A 22,645-nucleotide genomic window follows, 5' to 3' on the forward strand; every position below is an offset into this window, starting at 1 on the left:
ATCCATTAATTATTCTAAATTCAAGAATTCAAGTGTAGTTTATCCATTTAAGGATAATAAAGACATCTTCACATTTTTAATGGCAAAAATTGATAGAAGGATCTTTAATTTGAACGGACTGATTATAGAAGGATTTAAGTATTCGATTTTAAAATTATAAGGATCCATCCGTTAATTACGTTAAAACTCAAGGAATAAAGTGTAATTTATCCATTTTTTAATGAGACTTTGATGTTGAATAAAGTATTGCCTCCGAGTGTTTTTTTTCTTCATTAGTAGGATTTTCTTTTTTTCTTTGTGGTGTTTTAATCGACGCCTTTATTTATATCCTCTAGAAGATCTTTATTTGTAACAAAAGATTGGAGGATTTGAGAAAGTACATGATATTGGCAGAATATTCTGAAATGAGGGCATTTCAACTCATCATAATCCAGAGTTTACCACACTAGAGGTAATCTCTTTGAGATTTGATGCCTACTCTATGTTCACATTATAAATTTCATACATTTGATCCTAACTTTTTATTTTTACTTGTTGGAACTCTGATCAATGTTGTTACTAGCCTAATCTTATACATCAAAAGATTTGTGAAGACTTGTTTCTGTCTCGGTATTTGTTAGTATCTGATAGTGATTGCTGGTAGGTTGACAAAAAGCTTGTGGAAATACATTATTGCAGGGGGTAGAGATTTGTCTGGAGCAGCCTTGGAGGAGGGAAACTATGCACAATCTTGTAAAAGAGGTCACTGGGATTGATTTCAGTGAGCTGAGTAATGATCTAAAACAAGCTAAAGATGCTACTTTGAAGACACTTGGATCTGTGCTTGAAAATAAAGACCAATCTGCCATTGAAGTGTCCCCTTCTGTTGGCCACCTCCTGAATGAGGTATATATATTATCACTGATATTATTTTTTTATTTAGTATGATTGATTTTATTTTAAAAAAAAATTAAATGATTATTTATAAATTCATTTTTTTTTAAAAAAAATTATAAATTAAAATAAATAAATTTTTTAATTTTAAACAAAAATTAATAAAAATAAATAAATAAATTTTTGTAAAATTTTTTATTTCAAATAAAGGTATATCTTGAGTCTATAATTTAAAATTTTTTCAAATCATTTTGTGAGTAAATTTCAAAAAACAATTTAAATACTTGGTTCTTCACTTGCACAGATATGGGTTTTTTTTTTAAATAAATAGCTAATGGAAAATTGGACAAAATTAAATTATTGAATTTTAATTATTAAGAGATATATATATGGAATGAAAAATAATTTAACCTTAAAATTAATACTGCCATTCATTATTTGTTGCTCCTTTTTGTTTTTAATGAAGTCATTGATAATGAAATATAGTACAAAGGCCTAAGCCCAAGTAGAAGCAAAGACTTAGATGTGACCTGGAAACACCAATCGGCAACCCAACATGTCTTCAACGGTCCTTTATTAAGCCTGCCGGAAAGGATCCTACATATTGCAAGGGAAAGCCTAAAATTTTCAATACTTAACTCCACCAAAGCCAGGCAAGGCAAGATCTGCAACATCCACAACAGAAGAGACGTAGGGGGATTAGACCTGTGTCGGATCATTTGGGAATCGAGCATAAACGCCAGCCAAAGGAACTTAAGTCAGGAGATAAAAGCAGAAACCATGAAAGACAAATCTTAAAAATAAAACTAACTGGAAAAAAATGAGAAGGAGAGGATCAATGACCAAGAAACTGTTGAGCCTCCTCCTCAAGGCTAAAAACTAGAAAGATATTTGTAGAGAAAGGGGAGGGAGAGAAAATGCACATTAAACCATCCTATTTTTTCACAAAGATTTGTAAGGGGTAAATTAGGGCTATAAATAAACTAAACTCTTGTAGATTATTTGAAAATTCAACTTAACTCAAGCCCAATTTTTAGATTCATTTAATAAATAAGTTAAATATTCAATTTATTAAATTCAAAAATTCGTGTGTTCACAAGTTTATGAGCTGAATTATATAATTATTTATTTAATTTTAAATTTATTATTTTTAAATTAAAATTTATTAAAATTATAAATAAATCAAATTATTTTATTTGATAAAAAGTCAGTTTGTTCATTTATTAAATGAAACAAATTCAATTTATTAATATTCCACTTGATTTAAAATAAATTAAACTTAAATTTTACTTCAGCTCAAAAATTTTTTGATGAATTAGTCTTAAATTTTTTAAAATTCCTATTCATTTATACTCTGGATTGGATTAAAAGAATATCCATTTTAAATTCTCACATAATGTCTTTTTAGGGATGGACTTTTTTTGTTATAACTGAAAAAATGAATCAATTCGATTATTTTGATTCAATTAATTGGTTTAATTAATTTATTTTATTATTAAATTTCTTAATAAATTTTGGATTAATACTCTCTTTATTTTTAAAAATACATTAGGTAGTCCGTATCCTTTCAAATTGTTTACTACTTAAACTTCTCATAACTTATAGAGACTAAATAATTCTTATTTTGATATTACAGATAACATTAGAAGAAGGGTCATGTATTATTGGGTAAGCATATGGAAATTATAGAGACAAAAAGGGGAGAACTGAGTATCAAAACTCAAAGTTGGAATTAAAATAAAGGTAATATATTATTTAAGTATATGGAAATTATAGGGACAAAAAGAGGAGAATTTAGAAGAAATTTTGGATTTTCCGAGGGAGAAGAAAAAAATGAAGCAATTAATGAAAGAGAAAATAGTGTTTTTATGTGAGAAAGAAAAGATGAGAGTGAATGGGTTTTGTTAAGCTGAAAGTTAATTATGCATGCAAGAGATTTTGATCGCTTTTCAACTAAGAGCAAAAGTCTTGGAAGAATGTTATACAAAGATTTTGATCACGGAAATTCTTGATCTAAATGGGAGAGAAACCTCCAAAAATGCCAAAGGGCAAACATAAATTGTAACAGGCTTACTGCATTTCTGAAGTCTATGGAAAAAATAAAAAGCCTTGCTAAATAAGCCAAAATTTCATTTCATATGGAGGAACTCAAACCCCACCCAGTGCTTCCCCAGCAACTAACTGAAAGAAAAAGAGGTAAAATAATAAGTAAACAAATCCTGAATGAGATGATAAAGTTTTTTTTTCCTTTGAACAATATTTAACCCCACTGCCAAAGTAAGTGAGACAATCCACCAGGTTTTTATTGCAACCTATTGCTGAACCTTGAGCACAGGAAAAGCAATAACATCTCGGATACTAGGAGAGTTCGTCAAAAGCATCACCAGCCTGTCAATTCCAAGTCCCTAAAAAAACAATATCTTTCCATTAATATTTGATTTGCATAGAATAATATATATGCGAAAGCATCTACCATTTTAACTTGTCAGGACCATGAATGTCTTTTCATATGTTAAACCTTGACTCAACTCCCTCCAATCATTTCATACAACAATCAAGGCTTAAAAATCTTATTACTACACAGTTTATGTAAATTGAGAAATTCAAAATTGATATCTGTTACATACTTTAGGAAGAAGAAGAGGAATTCTGGAAAGATCTTGGGTAGTTAAGTAGTTAGAAAGGCGGAATGATAGTTTCTGTTGTAACCACTTGTAACTACTCTACTATAACAGTAGGAGATGTATAAATATCAGTAAAGAGAACCTGCGGTAATCAATGAAGTTTCATGAATACAACTACTCTCTCTCTTTCTCTCTCTCTCTCTAATCCTTCTCTTCTTCTCCTAATCTTCTCCTCTTTCCAGTTCTTCAATCCTTTCTTCCTAAATCCCTGATTTGTTAGAGTCATACTCTAACAATATCCTTTGTTATAAAAAATATCTTCTGCTTTGAATCTAACATGGTAACATCAAGAAAAATTGAACATATTTTTTTGTGCCTGATGTTACTTCTGAAAAAGCTTCAAGCAAAATCAGCAAGCATGAAAATGCAACATAACTTTTCATTTTAAAATGAGCAATGTGTGTGGACAACTCAGGATCTAATAATATATTGATAGTCAAGAACAACTTTCTGCAATGAAAACCAAATTCAATATTTATCATATTTTCAGAGGATTTGAAGCTGGTTGTAATAGCATATTTTTCAATAGAAAACATTCCTTTACGTTCACATAATCCTTGAAAAGAAAAATGCAATCCTAGAAGGATTATTACCATTCCAGAAGCAGGAGGCATTCCATATTCCAAGGCAGTTAAAAAGTCATCATCAAGTGTGACTTCATATGAATCATCCTCATGTTCATTTTTGCTCTCTTCTGCCCGTTCTGATTCTGAAATAGCTGCTGCCCTCTTCTCATTGTGCTGCCTCACTTGCTCTTCCAAGCGTCCCCTCTGCCACAATTAAACATTAACAACCCTTTATCGAACCTGGTTACAAGATTCAGAATGTAACAAAAAGGGAAGCAATGTAGGGTCACAGCCCAGTCCTGTGTGAATTACGGGTCTCACTAAAGCTAAGCCACCCACATGGCTCCCTTATTTGTTTGTAGAAGTTCACATAGGCCATTAACACAGACCATATTAATAGACTAATGAGACAATCAATAGATCAGAGAGACAGAGAGAGAGACTGAGAGAGATGCACGATTCATGTAAATATGATGCATGCTGCCTCTGCCTCAATTTGGATAATAGCAGTACATGGGAGGCATACAAGATAGCATCAGAACAGCAGCAAAATAACAATCGGTGAACCCATAAGTTCAAGTTTGGGAATTAGGTTTATTGACACTTCAAAACTGTCCAATCAACATGCTACATTCTTCTAATCCAAAAGTTTAACTAATCAGCCAAAGGAAGAATTTCAAGGAGCACCAAAGCTAAAAGCAAAGGTTTACAATTTACACATGGTCAACGGACCATTTCCAACAGTCCTTTACTAAACACGCTACTAGTTTTTCAGTTTAATAACGAGACAAATAAAAAGAAAAAAAGCTAGCCTGTATCCGCGTTTCAACCATATCATGAACTATTCTCCAAGTGGGAGGTCTTTTACACCCTTCTATTATTTCATCCTCTGAAATAGAAGCTCAAAGCCTATGGATTTTTACCATCAAGGCTATTGACTTTTCAGGTCCAACTAAAACAAGCAAGCCAAACAGACGCAATTGGCTTTTTCACTTTATTCAGTTTGGTCATTAAGGTTAAAAAAATAAAATTAAAAAATAAAAAAACAGAGAGAGAGAGAGAGGAAGAAGATAAAAATATAATGATACTGATAAGCAAATACAAGCTGGTAGGGAAGAGGGGACCACACAAGGAAATAATGGAAGGGTCAAATCCACATGGAGGGTATATTCTAGAAGATCAAGGAAATCAATTAAGGAATCAATTAAGGGACAGGTGGACAAACCATTACAGCAAGAATGAAGGCAATGGGTGAAGTATCATGTGAAGAGGTAGCTAGAAGATTATATATAGAGAATAAGGAATAGGAAAGCGATTATCGTGTATTTTGTTTTCTGATTCCTGAGTGTTTCTCAGTAAGGCAGAGTTCTTCTGTTGGGAGAAATTGTCTTGTAAGTTCTTTGTTTCTAGAGTTCTTGTCTTGAGTTATTTAGTAAAGCATATCAGATCCCTTCCTTCCAGCTCTGATATTCTTGTTTCAGATACTTCCCTATGTTCATTTCGATTTGGAAAAGTGCATGTACAAGGGTTTTAATATATTATACATGCAAACTATGAGAGAAATCATTGTTATCTTTTAGATATTTGTATGGAGGTCACTTTTCAATTATTCTCATTTTGTATAAATTGTACCCAAGAAAATTTGGCAATGCATGAATATAAACGTGATCAGACTAATTACTTTTAAAATAATCACATAATCATTTTCCTTTCCAGAAACTTATACATGATATAAATTTCAAATTGATTAAAAAAAACATTTTTTAGACTAAAAGCCCAAAAGGGCCAAACTGAAACAAACCGTTAATTCAGTTTGCTTGCTTTTGCAAATTCTCAAATTTTTGGTTTTCAGTTTTTTCAGTTTGGTTTCTAAACAGACCAAATGAACACCCCTACTTTTCCAACCAACTAAAAAAGATAAGAGTTAAAGGATCTGAACCATCTGATACAAAGCAAACCAAAAAGAAGGCTAAATACAGCAAGACGAAAAGCTTCAGCAAATTGATCATTCATTTATATGTCCCAACACTAGTCAAAGCTTCAGCAATGATCATTAGAGAGAACAAACCCATTGAGGTGCCCTCTGAGGTTCAGGAAAGAGCATGTCAAATATTTTAAAAAATATCACTGCCATTTTCTAGTACATCAACTAATGACAACCCAGCATTGCAGAAAAAGTACAGGGAAAAAAATAATATATACATATATATCGATAATGATAGAACCATAACAAATCAGTTTAGCAACAAAAAGTTACTTTAAAGACAGAACTCAAAATAGCACATTGACTCCTTGTCTACACGGGCTTTTTCCCTTGAAAAATTTATAATTTTGTCCCTGAGTTTTACTATTAATACGAAATGGTCCCTTGGCTTTGGAAATTGAACTATTTAGTCCCTCAGTTTTGACTCCATCAAAATTGTAGTAGTTTCTGAAGACATTTGACTTTCTCAGTCCTGTTGCTCGTATTTATCCAGCAGCAGAGGTGGTTTTTTTCATAGTGAATAAAGATGGTGAGCAAGAGAGTTTTGTATTTATGCAAGGCTGTTTTAACATCAGATTTTGGTAAATTGACTAGCCCTTCCTATTCCAAGTCATTATGATTTTTATTAGTATTCTGATCTTATGTTCTTTCCTTGTGCTTTCAATTTTGTATGATCACCAATGTTTTTTTTTTCACCATATCGGTTTCCTTAATCTTGGTAAAATTAGATTTTCCCAGCAAGTTATGATTGACATTGCCATTAAGAGCGCAGTGGTAGAGAGTCGTATGGGTCCATCAGCTCATGTTGGGGAATCATACTGGGATCTCTTTCAAGCTTGAGGCAAGATATATCACAATACAAGCCTCCAGGTCAGAGTACTGATAAGATTCACCAAGAGATTAAGGTGCCTCTGCACTGCACTCTATTGTCCATGATGGTACAGAAGCAGAGCAAGGAAAGTCATAGATGGGTATAAAGCAAGGAGTGAGTTGCTCCAGGTGCTAGATAAAATGTTAATAACAACCCTTGTAAGCAACAGAAATAGCAACTTATCAAGCAAGGAAAGTAGTAGTGCAAAAGCAGTAGCATTTGGTTGCCACGGTGACAGTTCCTTAACAATTGGTTTTAAGTTTCAATTGGCATCACTTTTGCTTTGGTGCTGCTTGCGTTTACTAGTTGTATTGGGAATAGCTTTGAGCTTTCCCTTGCTATGTTTGTTTTGATGATTAATAAAGTAGAGCAGTCACAAAATGCATACCAGGTGCTGGACAAAATGCTAATGATAGTCCTAGTAAACAAAGCAGCAAGAGCAAGGTAAAGCAGAGGAGGATGGCAAAGAGGTTGGGTGATATGTGGAGTGATTTGGGACATCAAATGCCGGACAGAAGCGATTGGATCTTTCTAACTCAACTGCTGGGAGATTCATTCCTTCAACGTATTCACTTTGTATGTAAATGTCCTATTCTCATTTCTAATAATAAGATCATAACTTTCTCTTTATTTTTATAAAACACATTAGAAACAATGAAATTGCTTAAGGAATGGATAGAGGGAGAGTGAAAGAGGGGGAGAGGAGGGGATTTTTGTCACTAAATGTGTGCTCTCTCTTTAGACTATTGAAATTAACGGCAAGTTGAATTTAAAATGGACAGAGGAACTTTCTACGGTGATGGAATTAAAACTGAGGGACTAAATCGTTCAATTTTCAAAATTCAGGAACCATTTCACGATTAGTAATATAACCTAGGAACAAAATTGTAAATTTTCCCTTTCCTAAGTGTAGGATGCAAAATTTACATCACAAACTGTGAAAATACTTACCTGATCCATAGGATCAGTCAATTCAGAAAATGCGTTGGCCAATTCACGGCCACAGATGAAGAGTTCAAATCTCTCAGTCAAGCCTATGTGCCTGTTGTGAAGGAACAATAAACTTACCAAAAGATAAAAAATATAAAGAAAAAAGAAATCCAAAGAGACGCATTCAAGGGCTTCATGCATAAAGCAAGCAGCATTTCTTTATTCACCTCATCAACTTATAGCCTTTTTTTTTCTTTATACTAAGGTTTCACAACCTCATCTTTAAAACATTGCATTTTAGTAATAGAGGCAAATCTATATCTAATGTAATGTAGATAACAGAAAAAAGAAAAGGCTAACTACATATTTTGCACTCGAAAACTTTATTAAAAAAATCCTCGTAGTATCCTGAATTTTGAAAATGCCTCATGATATAACTACTGAACTATTTAAAAGTGGAATTAAGATTACCTCGCAATCCTAGCAAGGTAACATAAAACACAATCACACTGACATGTATCACAAGCCCTAAGTTGTTGCATTCTCCATTAGTAGACAATAATCGAACAACAATAATCATGCACAATGTATAAATTCTACAATTGAAACTCTTCTCATATTTCCTATACTTAACTCTCCTCTATACATTCAAATTGGTCCAAGAATAGTTTAGAAGATTCACACTACCTATTAACTAGAAGCACGAGGTCAAGAATTTTTTTGAAACAATTCAGGAATGTAAAGATGTATTCTGCCCAAAAAAAAAAAAGGGACCGATATGTGCAAGTTAAATCAGACATGCAGAAGAAATGAGCAACTAGAGATGCTCCTACATGGAATCACTCCAGTATATTGGGCATTGGCAAGATAATCATGAATTAAGAGGAAAATTTTGAATGAGACGCCAAAAAAGATGAATAAATGTCAACATTTGGCAACAAATACCAACAGATTTCAGAACAATGGAAAAAGAAGAAATTCTGTTCTGGGTGAAATTTGTTTACCTTCGATGTGGTTTGGCTAAAGGAGATATCTCAATAGGATAGTCCAAAACGAATGTGGGTTGCACAAGCTTTGGCTCCACAACAATTTCAAAAACCTGGACATTAAAGTAAATTATAATCTTAAGAGATTTGGAGAAGCAATTAACAAGTACTAACAAAATGGAAAGCAAACAATAGTATGCCATAAGAAACAATCTAGTGTCAGCATTATAATAAAACCAACAGCCTGCAAGGCTGTAACTAGTTAGAGAATTCTACATGGAAGTACATAGTATCAGTGATAATATATTTACCTCATTCAGGAGGTGGCCAACAGAAGGGGACAGTTCGATGGCAGATTTGTCTTTATTTTCAAGCACAGATCCAAGTGTCTTCAAAGTAGCATCTTTAGCTTGTTTTAGATTATTACTCAACTCACTGAAATCAATCCCAGTGACCTCTTTTACAAGATTGTGCATAGTTTCCCTCCTCCAAGGCTGCTCCAGACAAATCTCTATCCCCTGCAATAATGTATTTCCACAAGCTTTTTGTCAACCTACCAGCAATCACTTTCAGATACTAACAAATACCAAGACATGAAACAATTCTTCACAAATCGTTTGATGTATTATAGAGGCACTGCACCAGGACCTGGTATTCAATAGTAAGCTTCCCATGAACAGCAAGAGCACAGCGAGTGACAATTTCCTCTGCCATGTTCATCATGCTTTGGTAGTCTGAAAATGCTTCATACATCTAAGATCAGGCTAGTAACAACATTGATCAGAGTTCCACCAAGTAAAAATAAAAAGTTAGGATGAAATGTATGAAATTTATAATGTGAACATAGAGTAGGCATCAAATCTCAAAGAGACTACCTCTATTGTGGTAAACTCTGGATTATGACGAGTTGAAATGCCCTCATTTCGGAATATTCTGCCAATCTCATATACTTTCTCAAATCCTCCAACCTGTTGTTACAGAACAAAGATCTTCTAGAGGATATAAACAAAGGCGCCAATCAAAACACCAAAAAAAAAAAAAAGAAAACCCTACTAATGGAGAAAAAAAAACACTAGGAGGCAATACTTTATTCAACATCAAAGTCTGATAAAAACAAAATGTATAAATTACACTTTGATTCCTGAGTTTTAGTATAATTAACAGATCGATCCTTATATTTTTAAAACCAAACACTTAAATTCCTCTATAATCAGTCCGTTCAAATTAAAGGCCCCTCCATCAATTTTTGCCATTAAAAATGTGAAAATGTCTTTATTACCCTTAAATGGATAAACTACACTTGAGCTCTTGAATTCTAGCATAATTAATGAATCAGTTCCTATATTTTTAAAATCATACACTTAAATCCCTCTATAATCAATCCGTCCTCATCTTTTACAATTTAAACATTTTGATCCTTTAATTTTTATTTGAAAGAACACTTTAAGTCCCCATCAACTTTTATCTATAATATCTCATTTAACTAATTTTTTAACACTTTTTGTTCATCGATTTTCATTCATTAAAATATTTCAATACTTATAACTTCAAAATTTTTAGAAAATACTTATAATTTCAGCTATTTTTAAGTGACACCGAGTAACCTTTAAGTAAATTGTAAACTTTTGTAGAGAATTTTTAGGAAGAAATTATACTTTCAGAAAAAGTTTGACTATCCATTAGCTTTGAACTAATGTCTATAGTAAATTGAAGAAATGTAATTTTAGACAGATTAAATATAGTGGGAGTTAAGAATTTAGTTTTAAAAATACAAAGACTGATCTGTCAATTACGCTAAAACTTAGGGATCAAAGTGTAATTTATACAATATACAATTCTCACCTATAAGGATTAAGTGTTCATGGGGGTATTTTAGGTATTTGAAATATGTTTATTCCCCTTTTAACCGTTTGACTAACGGAATTATGAATAGGAGGACCTCCAATTTGAACGGAATAATTATATAGGGATTTAAGTGTTCGATTTTAAAAATATAAAAACCAATCCGTTAATTACGTTAAAATTCAGGGACTAAAGTGTAATTTACCCAAACAAAATACATAATGAAATGGATAAAATATTTGGACCAGGAAAAGTTTTAAAAACTTTGGAACAAAATCATTATGGCTTGGCATTCAAAAGTCAGATAAAAAAATAAGACTTAAAGTCCCACGCAGCAAAATCTAGGGTATGGAACTCTAGAGACGGTCCTACCCAACAATCTTGCATGAAGTTGTTGCTCTCAAACCTATAACCTTTAAGTTCTTAATCTTGGCTTTGAGTCCAAGATTTTAAACTATATAATAGCCTTTTACTCAGAATCAAGCTCATAGAAGAAAGCAGTCCAGTAATAACTCATAAATTTGGGAGGAAAAAAAAAAGACTCAAAACTGAAGCCCTACATGTAAAACTTGCAAAAGACGAGATAGGAGTTAGTGGACTAAATGATTCAGTTCTTTACAGCATATAGGAAATTAGGAATGTTAACTTATTTGCTGATTTCTAGTGATATGATTTGATTGGTTACTGATTCTAGACACAAATTAGGATTCTTAATTATCTTTGTAATTATTTAATTATTTGTTTCCTTTTTAGTTGTAATCCTTTATATATGAATGGGCATGTAAGTCCTTGTAAAAATTAAGAGAAAAATACAAAAATACTATAAAATTCTCCAAAATTCTTAGTAGTATCAGAATTTTTTGCTGATTTTAGAATTTCAATTTAATTTTTTCCTTTTAGGATTTCCAAACACTGGATCTACTATTTTGGTACTGCCCTATTTAGGGGCCTCTTTTCATCTCAACGCCGCCACCCGCAGAGTCGCCGACCGACTATCCCGTGACGCCGAAATCCCACACTCGTGAGGCTCACGCACATCTCCTTCCCAAGGCATGCGCCGATTTCGACCTGTTCATGGTTAGGCTCTCTTTTATACACAACCTTGGATAACTCCTATTTTTTCACGGTTCATTCTTTTTATCATAGCAAAAGGTAAAAAAAAAATATCAATTCCTAATTCTGATAATCCTTCCTTGCAAATTAGTCCAATAAAACTTGATGAAAACAATTATTTTGCTTGGTCGAGCATGTTTGTTGTTTATCAAGGCTAAAGGACTACAGGGTTATATCACTAGTAAAAAAAAAGCAACCGGATGAGAGTGATCCACATTTCCCTCAATGGGACTCAGATAACTGTCTTGTTATGACATGATTGCTTAACTCCATACAACCTCATATCTCTAAACCCTATTTATTATTTGATATTGCTGCAAAGATATGAAAGGCATTGTCCTTGACTTATTCCAAGATTAGGAATGATGCCTAGATTTATGATATTCGGAATAAGATCTATGGCACTAAGCAGAGAAAAATGACCGTCTTCCTTCCAATTTTATTCTGAGCTAAGTGGCTTATGGCAGAAGCTTGACTACTATCAGCGCACTTCAAGGCAGACTGTACTGGTCAAATTGCGAAAAATGATTGAAAAAGAGTAGGTTTATGATTTTCTTATAGGCCCAAATAATGAATATGATCTAATTCGAGTCCAAGTTTTGGGTAAAACCCTTTTCCTTCACTAGAAAAGGCACATGCCCATGTTCAACAAGAGAAGAGTCGCCGACATGCTATGCTCTATACTGCACCAGTTGAAAAGGTTGAGTTACCTACTAGTTTAAGCACCCCGCAGCTTCCTAATTCTGAGAAAGACCACTTGCATTGTGACTATTGTGGGAAACCAAAACATGCTAGGGAGACTTGCTGGAAGTTACATGGTTGTCCCACTAGAGGTCAAACTAATTTATCAGAAACTGTAGAGGAGCCCTCTAAGAAGACAATTGTTGTTGAGTTCCTTTTCTCTAATGAAATTCAAAGTCTCAAGCCTCTTATCTCGTATTGATACCTCGTCCTCATCTGGTGCCATATCTAACTTTGTGAAGGTAATGGTTCTCCTCTTGATATTGTCCCATGGATTATTAATCCTGATGCGAATAGGCACATGACAGGCTCTTCTAAAAATTTTTTCAATTATTTTCCTTTTCTATGGTTAGAACACAATGTCATAATTGTTGATATCTCTTTTACTTTTATATCCGTAACAAGTTATGTTATTTGTGCACCCAATGTTAAATTATCATTGTGTTATTTCAGGACCTTCACACACCTTCACACACCTTCACACAGGAAAGAGAATTGGCAGTAGACTGTGTTAAATTTAGGCTAGGCCTATGACTCACCCCAAAAGCTAGCTTAGGAGGGAGGAGTGCCTATGACTCATATAAGGGGCACATTACCCCTTTCCACAACCGATGTGGGATTCAACACACCCCTTCACGCGAGGAGTGCCTATAGCTCATATAAAGGGCACATTACCTCTTTCCACAACCGATGTGGGATTCAACAGACTACATAATGGCTTATACCTGTGGAAGGTGATCCAAGTTCTATGGTATCTCAAGCCTGTTTTGAAGAGAATAAGGATGCCAATCAAGAAATAATACAGTGGCACAGGCGGTTAGGACATCCATCTTTTTTGTCTTAGAAAAACTTTATCCCAGTTTGTTTGCTAGAACTCGATTTAATTGGTTATTTTGTGATACTTGCGAGTATGCTAAGCACACTAGAAACTCATATCCTTTGAATCATAATAAATGCCAAATTTCTTTTATAAATATTAATTCTGATATTTGGAGACCTACTCAAACTATCTCCTTATCGGATAATCTTTATTGATTGTTATACTAAGATGACTTGAGTATATTTGATTAAAGCTAAAAAATCATTTTTTTTTATTTTCAATCTTTTCACAAAATGATTTTATACTCAATTTGATGCTAAAGTAAAAATTTTGAGAACCGATAATGGAAGAGAATATATGAATAGTCAATTTTCTGCTTATTTGGAATCCAATAGGATAGTACACCAGACAAGTTGTTCCTATATTAGTGCACAAAATGGAGTTGCTCAAAGAAAAAACCGGCACTTCTGGAGGTAGCTTGATCTCTTCTGTTCACCGTGAACTTGCCCGAAGCATATTAGGGAGATGCAGTTCTTGTATCTGTTTATCTTATCAATTGAATGCCCTTCAAGGCCCTTGACTTTATGAGTCCTTCAGAGGTTCTGCAAAGAAAGAATTCATATATTGTTCCACCAAAAGTATTTGAGTGTGTTTGTTGTCTATACTAGGATGATAGAAAAGTTGGATTCAAAGGTCCTTAAATGTGTGTTTGTTGGATATTCTCCGATACAAAAGGGATACAGGTTGTCACCCTCCATCTAGAACGTATTTTGTATGTTACCTTCAGAGAAACTAAACCCTAATTCAGTATTACCCACCCACCTCTTCAGGAAGAGAACAATAAAAAAAAAAAAAAAAAACATCATCCCTAATTCTATGATTCTGAATGGTCTAGTTCAAAGGGAGAGTTCTAGTAGACAGGAGGGGACGTCTGATCAAGGAGAAATAATTAGACGTTTAGATAAGCCAGATTTGAGGAGGTATTTAAGGAGAGACAAGACAGAAGAAGCTATTAAACAATCTACTCAAGGTCAAGAATCCTTCTCCTCTTCTATTACTGAGTTATCCTCAACTCTTGAATGCTCCAATAATTTAGATAAACCCATTGCATAAAAAAAAGGTGTCAGAACATGTAACAAACACTTATTTCAAACTTTATTTCTTATGATTCATTGTCTCCCTCTTATAGAGTTTTTGCCTTGTTTATTTTCTGTGTCTATTCCACAGGATTGAAAAGAAACTCTCAGAGATCGTAAATGGAAGGGCACAATGATTGAAGAGATGAAAGCACTGGCCAAGAATGAGGTATAGGACCTTGTCTAATTGAATGGTTTAAGGTTAGATAGATTGCTAAAGGTCTCACCCAAACTTATGGAGTCGATTATAAAGAGACATTTGCCCCAGTTGCAAAAATAAACTCAATCAGGACTTTATCTTATACAGTCAACTTGAACCGGGACTTACAGCATTTTAATGTGAAGAACGCATTTCTCCATGGAGACTTAGAGGAAGAGGCGTTCATGGAAATTCCTCCTGGGTTTGCTAACGAGAAAACACAAAGAAAGATGTGCAAATTAAAAAAAGCCTTAGCAAAGTCATAATATATTTTGGTTACCAACAGAGTAATGTTTGACTACACCTTGTTTATTAAACATCACAAAGATAATATCACCCTTCTTATTATGTATGTTTTATTATGTATGTTGATAATACAGTGGTAATGGCTCAACTAAAAAGATTGTTGGCTCAAGGATTTGAAATCAAAGATCTAGAGAAGCTTCAATATTTCCTAAGTATTGAAGTGGCCATATCAGAAAAATGGATCTTTATCTCCCAAAGAAAGTACATTCTGAATCTTTTGGAGAAAACTGATACGTTGGAGTGTAAACAGCAGAATCTCCCATTGAAAGTAATTACAAGATACAAGCAAGAACTAATGAGTCCGTGGATATTGGAAAATACTAGAGCTTGGTTGAGAGATTGATTTATCTCTCACACACTCAATCGAACATAGCCTACGTTGGTAGCTTCATCAGCCAATTCATACATGATCCTCGAGAGACTCATATACAGGCTGTCTTTCGCATATGGAGATACCTAAAATCTGCATCAAGAAAAGAGCTTCTTTACTCCAAACACAATCACCTCTGAGTTGAAGCTTTTACAGATGCAGATTGGACAGAATCTACCGATGACAGGAGATCAACCTCCGACTACTGTACAGTTGTGGAAAGAAACCAAAAAATAAATTGTTGCTACTCGATCAAATACTGAAGCAGAATACAAAGTAATGGCCTAAGGCGTGTGTGAACTTTTGTGGTTGCAGAAGTTATTAGAAGAGTTGAGGTTAGCTGAGAGAATAAGATAACTTTGTATTGTGACAACAAAATTGCATCGATCTAGCACAAAAACCAGTTCAACATGACCGAACAAAGCACATTGAGATTGATTGGCACTTCATTGAAGAAAAATTAACATATGGTGTCTTGAGTTTAATTCATGTGACCTCTATCGGACAGCTTGCAAATGTGTTTACTCAAGGGCTCAACAATAGGTCCTCTCGTAATCCTATCATAATGTGATTTGCAAGTTGGGCATGTGACGTCTATGCACCAACTTGAGGGGAGGTTTGACTTATTTGTTGATTTCTAGTAATATGATTTGAATGATTACTGATTCTAGACACAAATTATGATCCTTAATTATCATTGTAATTATTTGATTATTTGTTTTATTTTTAGTTGTAATCCTCTCTGTATAAATAGGCATGTAAATCCTTGTAAATATTAAGAGAAAAATACAAGAATACTCTTAAAATTCTCCAAAATTCTTCAAGGAAGAATCTTTATGTTCAAGATTAATAAGGACACCGAAAGGCTCTAACAGCCAGAAAGATGTAGAATGAAGACAACAAAGACTTAGTGTGAAAAAAAAAACCACTAGGAGTAGTGAAAAAGATTGTGGCCCTTGATCTTTCTAAGTGAAATGAATAGATAGCTCAAACCAGACAGAGTGGAGGAAAATGATCATATAGCCATCCTTAATTGATTAAAGCTTACTTGAGTATTTTCAAAGTAATAACCAGCAAGACCCATAATATGGGACCCACACTCAAATGAACTCAACAAAGAGAGGAACCTACAAAAAAACACCTAAAACGACAAAACATTACACCTAAAGGCTTCCACAAATGAGAAGGTGGATGTTCTTTTGCACATAAAAAGGTAAAAACAAAAACAAAATAAAAATTCTGATGTATATATAGAAAGAAGGAAGAGAAAAGGCATTAATGAATTAATTTTCAAAGCTTAAAAAAGTTGAATAAAACCTCACCAACATTCTCTTTAAGTGAAGTTCAGTTGCAATTCTCAGATAAAGATCCCTCCCAAGAGAATTATGATATGTTACAAATGGTCTAGCCTCTGCTCCACCGGCTGCTCCCTAGTAGATAAAAATAAATTAAAAGCCATGTTCCAAATGCAGATCAGACAAAAAATATGTCTAAGTGATGAAGATATTCTTGACGTTTAGCAGAATGATAAAAAAAAACTGTTAGGGAAAAGAAAAAACTAGTTGGGACAAGATAACATATATACACCCTCTCAACTCAGTTTAGATGATCTATATGAAGCATCAAACGTTTAAGTTTTCAGCAGTAAATTCAGAGCAAACATCTTTTATTGGATAATCTTTACTCGATGTCTTGGTTAACCTGTTAGCAACCAATAAAATCACAAATCACTTCCCACAGCGGGTACAGTAGAATAAGAACATGGACTTAGTACTATGTGACCCTTCCTCTCCACAAATATTTCAAGTGTATTTACAATGCCATGTATAATAATAACCCTGATTACATCAAAGCAATGAACTGCACCAATGATCTATCAAGCTGAGCACTTCTGCAACTGATTCGCATAAGAATACTTCCTTAAAAACCCCTCCAACAACATTGGGGTTCAAATCCCATCTCTTCCTAATATTGTCACTTTGCCTTTGTAAATGATGGCAGCTAGGATATTAGCAATTACTCATGAAAAGAAAACCCAATGGAAGCTCTTTAATTATGTTCAAAGCTCCAGTGAAATATGTAAATCAAATACAAAAAAAAAAGAACTTTAGTTTGGAAAAGAAAAATATATATTATTTTTGCTCCAAATATGAACATACCCACTTCGACAAAAAGATGTTAAGACAAAAGGCACTATGAAGAAGGTAAGAAACCTGTAGAACTGGAGTTTCAACTTCAACAAAACCTAATGATTCCACTGTCTTCCGAATCTCAGAAACAATCTGCCAAAAGAGAGGTAAGATAATTATTATTCTATTACTAAACCATAAGAAGCAAAAGGATAACAGATTTGATGCGGTCTCAACCCGAGGATCAAAATTTCTTGTGATCAAAATTGTTGGGACTTGAGAGTATTTAAAAGCAGAAAACCGAAGGGGGCTGAGGTCCCCACACAGAGTTTGAGATTTAGACAATGTAAAGATCTTCTCAAAACATCCATAAAGCATGGTGATAGAAAGTGATTATGGTAGACTTAAGGATCAATTCAGTCCTGACGTTGGGTCACAGTTCCACACAGGTTGTTTTTTCCCTATTCAATTAGAACCCTTTAGTTTCTTAAATCAAGCAATCAACATCAACTTTTAAAGTGTGTTAAAACATTCTAATATCAATTGTAAAGTGAAACAGAAACAACTTTTAAAAAATTATTGTTTTATATTTAAATTTTAAAAAGTAATATCTTTAATTTAAAAATTCTTAGTTAATTGTTTTTATAAAAAAAATAAAAAGCCAATAAAAAATCTACCCATACTTCTTCTGCCTCCAAGATTCAAAAGTCAAAACCGAAAACCCAATTTATTAACACCAATGTCTAATCATATATCCTAGAATTGACCCTTAAATCCTAAACCCAGCTGCTATAGGTTTAGCACAGCCATGGCTCTGGTAGTGTTCTCCTGTGGTTGATCTGGTCAAGGAGAGAGGAAAGGGAGATGAGAAGGATATAGATACTGCTAGAGGCAGTGATGGTGATGGACTTGGTTGCCAAAATGGCTTGGCACGGTGGAGAATAGCTCTCACCCAGTCGCACATTATGCATACTCATCTTTCCTGCCAGGGATCCTAACATAAACGGCTTGGTGCATGTTTTTTGTATTTGTTCAATCTTGCCTCTCCTCACCACTGCTCCCCCACATCCATCTCTCACCACTGCCCTCTCCCCACCCCAAAAACTCCAATCCTGCCACCAGGTTTTCGCCACCTCTAGGTACAGGTTTAGCAAAGAACACCAAGGGATATATGATTCTTCAAACAAATGAATAATCTTTTGATTTGGAACCAATTTATTTCCTAAGTATAAAGTTTTCCCAATTCAGCTTAATAGGCTCTCGTTTGTTTGGAATTGACTCTTTTTTTCGTCATGTATTTTGCATCTTCTGAATGAAGCCTTTTCTTTTTGTGTGCTTTGGGTTTGTAATAATGAACAAATCTGGGTCTAAATTAAAAATGTTATTTTCATAATTCAAATATAAAGCAATAATTTCTAGTTCTTTCCATTTTACTATACCAAATTGATAACAGAATATTCTAGGAACATTCTAACACTATTAAATTTTGAACTTAATTGCTTGATTTAAAGTTAACCTAATCTTCATTAAGGTCTAAAGCTCAATGTCATGATCAAGAAATATAATGGAAAAAAGGGATTGAACTATACAGAAAATCATGAAAGTTAAAGTTGTAAAAATTTAAGTTCAACAAAACAGTAAAGCAAAAAACAATAAAAAGATGAGAAATGAAGATAATCCACCTTAGCTCTTTTACGAAAGACATCAGCAACTTCAGGATTTGCAATCATATCAACATATCTAACATTGAAAACAATTATTGTAGAAGATAAGTGACAATCTCAAAAAAATTTTAAAAAAATGCAAACAATTAAATACAAACACGTACAAAGTGCATGTAACTTTTATTTCAGAAAAAGATGTCCTGTAAAAGGTAATCTGATATGCCATTATACAACTCAGGCTAAGTATTTAATGAAAAGGTTTAAGAGTAGAAAACAAAAGTCACCTTTGGCGGTAACGCTTATCTACATCAGTTAGGCCATGATATTTGTCCGGCAGCGGAAGTAGGGATTTTGTAAGAATAGTGAAAGAATTAACACAAACTGAAAGCTCACCTGAAAGGTAAACCAGGAATGCAAATGACATTTGAACAAAGGATGCTAGATCATAGTCAGAACTAATATAAGCAGCCTTGCTGAGTTCAGGAAGTCTAACATTCTCCATTTTCCAATGCACCCCAAGCCGAAAAAATAAAGGAAACTACACAAAAAATATTCAAAGAATGCTCAACTCCCTCAAATTATTTCCATGTTCGGAAGTTCACCTTTCTCAGTTCGCTTCATTGAACCACTAGCACCCAATATATCACCAATATCAACATGCGTCTTCAATTGCTCAAACTGACCATTTAAGAGCCTTTCCTTCTCACAGTAAAGCTACAAGAAAAGAAAGCTAAACTAAGAAGAACATCACCGTTTGGTGAAAAGGAATTTGGGAATCCAACTACAACTTATCTCATCAGACTAAGAAGGAAAAGCATGGAAAGATCAAACAATAGTAAGCTCAAACCATCAAATAAGAATTTCATACTGATACATTAATTAAAAGTAACTGGCAATTCTCTGAAGTCATTAGAAACAAGAATAAGACATGGGCCAAAAGAAACAATGAAACTCAGCAGTAAAAAAGTATAACCAACAGGCAACTAATAATCACCATGTCCAGGTTCATGAAAATAGCCTTCACTTCCATGCATCATCTAAACTGACTATGCACATCATGTTAATATATTTAGCAACAGTAGATAACACAGCATCAGCTACTAAACAAAACCAACTACTTCATCATGAAGCTGCTTAAGTGATTAATGGAAAAAGGAGCTCCACATGAAGATGATAATATTTGCCAAGTCAAATAGCTTTCTCAAGCTTTTCTAGTAAGATGATAGTCTTGACTATCAGACTATGACATGCAGCAGCACAAAAGAAGGCATCTTAAAAATAAGCCCAAATGACTTTGGGCTTCATCTTCATTAATATAAACTATTTAAAAGTAGAAGTAAAATATGTTATGACCAAGTATGAGACCAATTAAAAATTACTCAAAACATAAATGGAAAAACAAAATGTACATGAGTAGAAAATCAGAAGAGCAAAATAACCCAAAAATTAGACTTCAAATTAGTTTTTCTGTTAAACACCATTGATATGAATATAAACCACGCATTTAGTAAAGAAGAATGATGCATTAAACTAAAGTGGTATCAAATCACAAATCATTGGAGACATTAGCAAATGCAAGTGAAAGGCCAACCTGAATGGTTCCCGAGTCATCTCTTAGTGTCAAAAAGGCAAGCTTTCCAAATGCTCTGCGAGCAACAATTCTGCCTGCTATAGACACAGGATCACTCACATCACTTGACTCTTCACCATTGGCTAGATGCTTGTATATTTCTTGTAATTGATTTGCCGTATGAGTCCTATCCCACTTATAGGCGTAGGGTTCAAGGCCTTTGCTTCTCAATTCTTCAACCTGTGAAATAAGAGGCGAAAAGTTTCTAACATCAAAAACTGAGAAAAAAAACTTAGTCATTTAATCCAAAACCTTTTAAATATTATTATCCAAAATTCTAAATTCTTTTATGCTCCCACTTCCCACATAATGATAATGTCTGATCTGTATAACATAACTGCGGTAGAAAATCTAATATCAACCACATTACAATCCAAAGCCCACAATGCACTACAGAGAGAGAACCACAGGACGAATGAATCTGATAACTAAATAAGCAAAATTTTCTTCCATACAACAGAAGTGCCCACAAAGCTCAATTTTCTCAGGAGCCAAACAGAGCCTGATTACTGATACAAAGTTGAGTCCTATGCATAAAATGAGGACGAATTTGAACACAAAATCAGATATTAACTACGAGGAGAATCAAACTGTTAGAACCTTTTTAAGCCTAATGGCCCGGACAGCCTCTCGGTCTGATGTGGAGGAAGAAGAAGAGGAGGACGATGACCTGCGGTTGCGACCAGCGACCCTGGAGGAGGTGGATGCGGGAGCGGAGGGTTTGGTGGAAGAGCGGAGAACCAGAGTAGAGTAGCAAGGCCTGGTTCTGGTGGTGGAAGAGGCGAAGTGGAGGAGGTGGCGAAAGGGCTTAGAAGAGAGGGTCCAGGCTTTAAGAGCCTCCATCTGCGGTGTCTGCCTCTCACCCTCTCGCTGTGGCTGCTGCTGCTGCTGCTGCTTTTCGTATTTTATCTATGTGCTGTGTAGTAGCCGACTGCCAGCATTTCTAAAATTTGCAATATACAGGAAAATAATAATAATAATAATTCAACTGTAAACAAAAATAATAATAATAATTTAGAATATACACTCTAAAATTTAATTAAAAAATTTAATATATGAAATTTCTTCTATTATTTAAAAATATTTTTGTATTAAATAGACTATAAATTAAAAAACCAACTCTTATTTAAGTAACTCAAATAATAAAATTAGAGAAATTAAATTATTATAAAATGTAAAATATAAATTGATATAAAAAATTGAATTTTTTAAAAAGATTTTTTAGAAATTTTAATAATGAAATAGTTTTTTTGTGATTGACGAAGTTAGATATAATAGTATTTGATTTAAATTAAAAAATTTAATCTAATTAAATTAATTTAAAATTTGAGTTTTATTTTTTATTTATTTTATTTCGATTTAATTTTTAATTTTAAAAATTTCAATTAATTTTAATAAAAAATTAAAAAAATCAAATCAAATCGATTAATTAGTGATAATAATATATTATTTTTAATAATATAGTAATTAAATTATATTAAAATTATAATATTTTAATTAAAATTTAAAATATTAAAAATAAAATATAAAAAATAAAAAAATTTATTAAAAATTTAAATTTATCAAATCAAATTAAATTAATTCAATTTAATTTTTATAAATATTAAAATTTTAATTTTTAATTTATTTAATTAGATTCAATTTTACACTCAACTCACAGAATTCTGACTCTTACGAATATAGCTTTATAAGAATTAGCTCCTAATTCAGGCCCAACTTATTATCTAACCCAACTACCTTGGTTTCACTTTCTTCATTTATGAGAAATGGAGAAAGAAAAGGAAAGAAAATATTTTTTTAT

At 33.3% G+C, this 22,645-nt stretch overlaps 1 protein-coding gene across 2 annotated transcripts; it reads right to left on the reverse strand.

Moving 5' to 3' along the window:
* Positions 1-2,863: 2,863 nt before the first annotated feature.
* On the reverse strand, positions 2,864-21,770 carry LOC110611306 (lysine--tRNA ligase, chloroplastic/mitochondrial). Of its 2 annotated transcripts, none has more exons than XM_021751545.2 (15): positions 21,445-21,770; positions 20,806-21,024; positions 19,817-19,928; positions 19,499-19,607; positions 19,233-19,290; positions 17,635-17,703; positions 16,744-16,851; positions 9,770-9,862; positions 9,543-9,647; positions 9,206-9,412; positions 8,913-9,007; positions 7,930-8,020; positions 4,151-4,327; positions 3,186-3,278; positions 2,864-3,054 (listed from the first exon to the last, which is right to left on the reverse strand). In XM_021751545.2, the coding sequence occupies exons 1-14, from the start codon at positions 21,685-21,687 to the stop codon at positions 3,186-3,188; spliced, it is 1,779 nt and encodes a 592-aa protein (XP_021607237.1). In that variant the 5' UTR covers positions 21,688-21,770; the 3' UTR covers positions 2,864-3,054. The 2 variants fall into 2 exon arrangements, with proteins under 2 accessions (XP_021607237.1, XP_021607235.1); XM_021751543.2 differs by having other exon boundaries at positions 3,169-3,278.
* Positions 21,771-22,645: the final 875 nt, after the last annotated feature.

This window comes from Manihot esculenta, chromosome 3 (genome assembly GCF_001659605.2).
Source record: "Manihot esculenta cultivar AM560-2 chromosome 3, M.esculenta_v8, whole genome shotgun sequence".
NCBI classification, from domain to species: domain Eukaryota; kingdom Viridiplantae; phylum Streptophyta; class Magnoliopsida; order Malpighiales; family Euphorbiaceae; genus Manihot; species Manihot esculenta.